Source organism: Trypanosoma cruzi, genomic scaffold (genome assembly GCF_000209065.1).
Source record: "Trypanosoma cruzi strain CL Brener 1047053516705 genomic scaffold, whole genome shotgun sequence".
Lineage (NCBI taxonomy): Eukaryota > Euglenozoa > Kinetoplastea > Trypanosomatida > Trypanosomatidae > Trypanosoma > Trypanosoma cruzi.
In genome coordinates this window covers 133,003-136,303 of record NW_001849523.1, presented here as the reverse complement: position 1 = coordinate 136,303, position 3,301 = coordinate 133,003, and the positions used below count along the sequence as shown (strand labels likewise).

Sequence of the window (3,301 nt, the reverse complement as noted above, 5' to 3'; positions counted from 1 at the left end):
GGTGCTTCTACTCCCCAGTAACCATCCCCCCCCCCCCCCCACCCAAACACACACGTATGGAGGCATCCTCCCAATACCCTCCTTTCGTCCTCCCCAAAACTCCACTACCACCCGGCTGAGACACGACAGTTTCGCACGTAATGGCGGCGGTGCGAGGGAAAGGCACGCAACAGCAGCAGCAGCAGCAGCAGCTCCCCTCTCCTCCCATCGCTTTGACAAGTGTGCCTGCATCCTCCGTGACGCCCTGCTCCACGCGTGCGTACCGGAGACACACACAGACACGCACGCACAAAAGAAAGAAGAAACAAAACCAAACAAGCAAACATGAAGGATACGTACATTGCAATGCATGAACAGATTTGTGGACAAAAACCGAGTCAAAGTAACGATTAAAAAAAAAAAAAAAAAGATAAAAAAAAAAAAAAGAAGATGTGACGGGCAAAGAAGCAAACGACAACAACATTTCATGTCGCTTCACCTCCTCCTCTCGCATCTCACATATTCTTCACATCCCAGCCAGACGGGTGGGCATCCATTTCCCCACTCCTTTTGTTTGTCACGACATTCCCAATTACGTGCGCTCAAAATAAAAAAAGAAAAAAAAAAACAACAACAAAACAAAAAGGCCAAAAAAAAAAAAAAAAAAACATAAAACAAACGGTCCATGAAGCCAAAAAGAGAGAGAAAAAAAAAAAAAAAAAAGAACGCGTTAAACATCGATTCAGTTGCATTTGGGGTTAGTGACTTTGTATACATCTTCACCGCTTCCATTTTCTATCACTCCTGCGTACACTTCAGTAACAGTTAAGCTCATATGTGCGAATTGACAAAATCATCGATGCCTGATTTATTTATTTATTTATTTATTTATTTGTTGTTTCTTCTACTGAAAAACTTATTTGCGTTTGTTTTACGTCAACATCCATTTTTGTGCCACCCCATAAAGTGCGTTTTAAAACAACAACAAAACACACACAAACACACACACAAAAAAAAAAAAAACACAAAAAACAAAACATATATATATATATATAAGAGACACGCCCCTCTCTCTCCCCCCTCTCCTTCCAATTCTTTTCGCTGACATTTTTCCACATTTTTTTTTTTTTTTTTTTAGGAGGGGCGAGTTCCCCTCAGCCGGGGAAGAAAGAAAAGAAAAAAAAAAAAAGAAGCCCCTTCTTTTTCCTTTCTCCCCCCTAGCGATGAAGGGCTTTGGCTGCACACCACAAGAAGAAGCGCTGACGTCGTATTGATCCCTCGCGCGTGACTGACCCGCCATTGGGCTTTTGTGTCAGCGTGAAGACCGCCGCCGCCGCCGCTGCCGTGTTAATAATTTCTTCCGATTTAATTCCCGTCCCTCTCCCTCACTGTTACAACGACGAGGACGTCACACACAAACACAAACACAAACACATACAAGCACAGACACACACATACACCGCAAAGATCCACAGCAATTAAGCCCCATACGCGGATGAAACAGCGGAAAAAAAAAAAAAAAAAAAAAGCAAAAAAACAAAAAAAAAAAAAGAAGAAAAGAAATAGCGGAAACATTACACACATGCCACTTTTCAATCGCTACGCGCGTCCACACACCACCGACATCTTCTCTTCATTGACTCCCAATATCTTATCTCTTAAAAGACCTGCGGCGTATTCATGGGCTCCATTTTCGCACAACTGCCTTCACTACTGAAAAGGCGAGCATACCAAGTATAAGCAAAAATAAACAAACGAACAAACAAAAGAAGCAACTCGTTTCTTCTTCCTGGGCCTTTTCCCCCCCTCCCCCTCCCCACCAAAAACCCATTTTCCAATTCTCCGTACAGCAATTATTGCACCATACATACAGCATCTTCGCTTACTTTTTCACGGGGTCTCCAAAAACCCATTCTCCTCCGCATTCGTATGGTCCATGTCCGGCGAGACCTTCTGAAGCTCCTCTATTGTCTTGGCAGGCGTGCTGCCCGAGGCATTCCACTGAAAAGAAGGAGATAAAGCACAAAAGCTGTTATCAAACTCGTGATGAGCTCCAAAAAGCGCAGAACGATTATCGGGAGCAGCGGGCGATGGATCCGCTTTTGTTCGCATCCCCCATACACCATTGCCCGCATTGGAACCACCGGTCTCTGCACCAGCACAACTGTTTGGCATCGTGGTGCAGCTATTTCCCGCACTCCGTATGGGCTGTACCCATCCAAAGCTGGGGGAGGCGGCGCAGCTTGAGCTTCCACCAAATGTGTAGGGATTGTTCGTGTGCTTGTAACTTCGACCGGCATGACTTATATTGCTATGACTCGCTTGAAGGGAGGACTGCGATCGCTCATCTCCGTCCACCACCGTCACAAACTCCCCTAAAGGTAAAAAGGCTCCAGCAGAATTGTTATTACGCGAGCGGGAATTAATGCAGTTTGTACCGTTGGCAGAAATGTTTTTGTTCAATCCCTCCTGCTGTTGCTGATGATGTTGATTTGAGCGTGTACCCGTGGAGACCACCCCCTGTGATTTCATGGGGGTACATATTATTTCAGTTTCCGCAGAAAATGGATAATCAGAAACGTGGCTCCTGGATTGACGAGTAGCAAAGGAATTGATGCCTTTGCCCTCTCCCTTCACGTGGCAAGCGTCGTCTTTTCTTTTCTCCCTCCTTTTCGCACCAGTCTCCCCCACAAATTTTTCGGTGGGTTGTGGTGTTGAGAGTGGTGATGGAACAAACGGTTGGGCCTGCGGATTCAACTCCCTCGCGGGGTCATACATATCATTCGTGGCGATGGCTTCCCTATCGCAACGTGACAGGAGCGATTCTAGCACGGAGTTCATCTGTTCCCAAAGTTCTCTGCGCTTCTCCTCAGGAAGTTGCTCGCCATTGCACACCCACCGACGATGCAGCTGCAAATACGATTGATCCACGTGTATCTGATTGCAGCACGTATTGGCCGTGCAACGGCTGCGCTGAAATAGCATACAAACACTTGGAGCCTTCTTGGCGGATCCCTGAAATAAGCCACGTGAGAAGCCGGCTATACTGGCTTTTGGTAGGCTCAAGGTGGTCTTGAGCTGAGGGTCGTGGACAGAAAACAGGTGATCTGGAGGGAGCTCATTAAAACGTCTTTCAAGACCATTAGACCATGACTCAAACTCATTCTTTTTAAATTGCATCCACCCTTGCTCAATGTGTACCTGATTGCACCACTTTCCCCACTTGCACTGAGAGGGATCCTCAGAAATAATCCACATGCTGTCGGCACTTGCGATGCCATCACCGCAAATTGATTTTGATGTCCACTCCGCGCCCTTCGTG

General features: G+C 46.3%; 1 protein-coding gene across 1 annotated transcript, besides 9 other annotated features; it reads right to left on the bottom strand.

Annotated features, from left to right (window-relative positions):
• Nucleotides 1-3,301: a sequence feature (heterozygous, Esmeraldo-like haplotype).
• Nucleotides 167-192: a microsatellite.
• Nucleotides 392-428: a microsatellite.
• Nucleotides 584-705: a sequence feature (A-rich).
• Nucleotides 846-876: a microsatellite.
• Nucleotides 955-1,018: a sequence feature (A-rich).
• Nucleotides 1,096-1,116: a sequence feature (AT_rich).
• Nucleotides 1,389-1,439: a microsatellite.
• Nucleotides 1,487-1,542: a microsatellite.
• Tc00.1047053503795.10 (hypothetical protein, conserved) lies at nt 1,870-3,301 on the bottom strand (the record flags this gene model as incomplete). Its single annotated transcript, XM_797860.1, has 1 exon — nt 1,870-3,301. A coding segment is annotated over one exon (1,432 nt), but the record flags the coding sequence as incomplete, so codon positions are not given.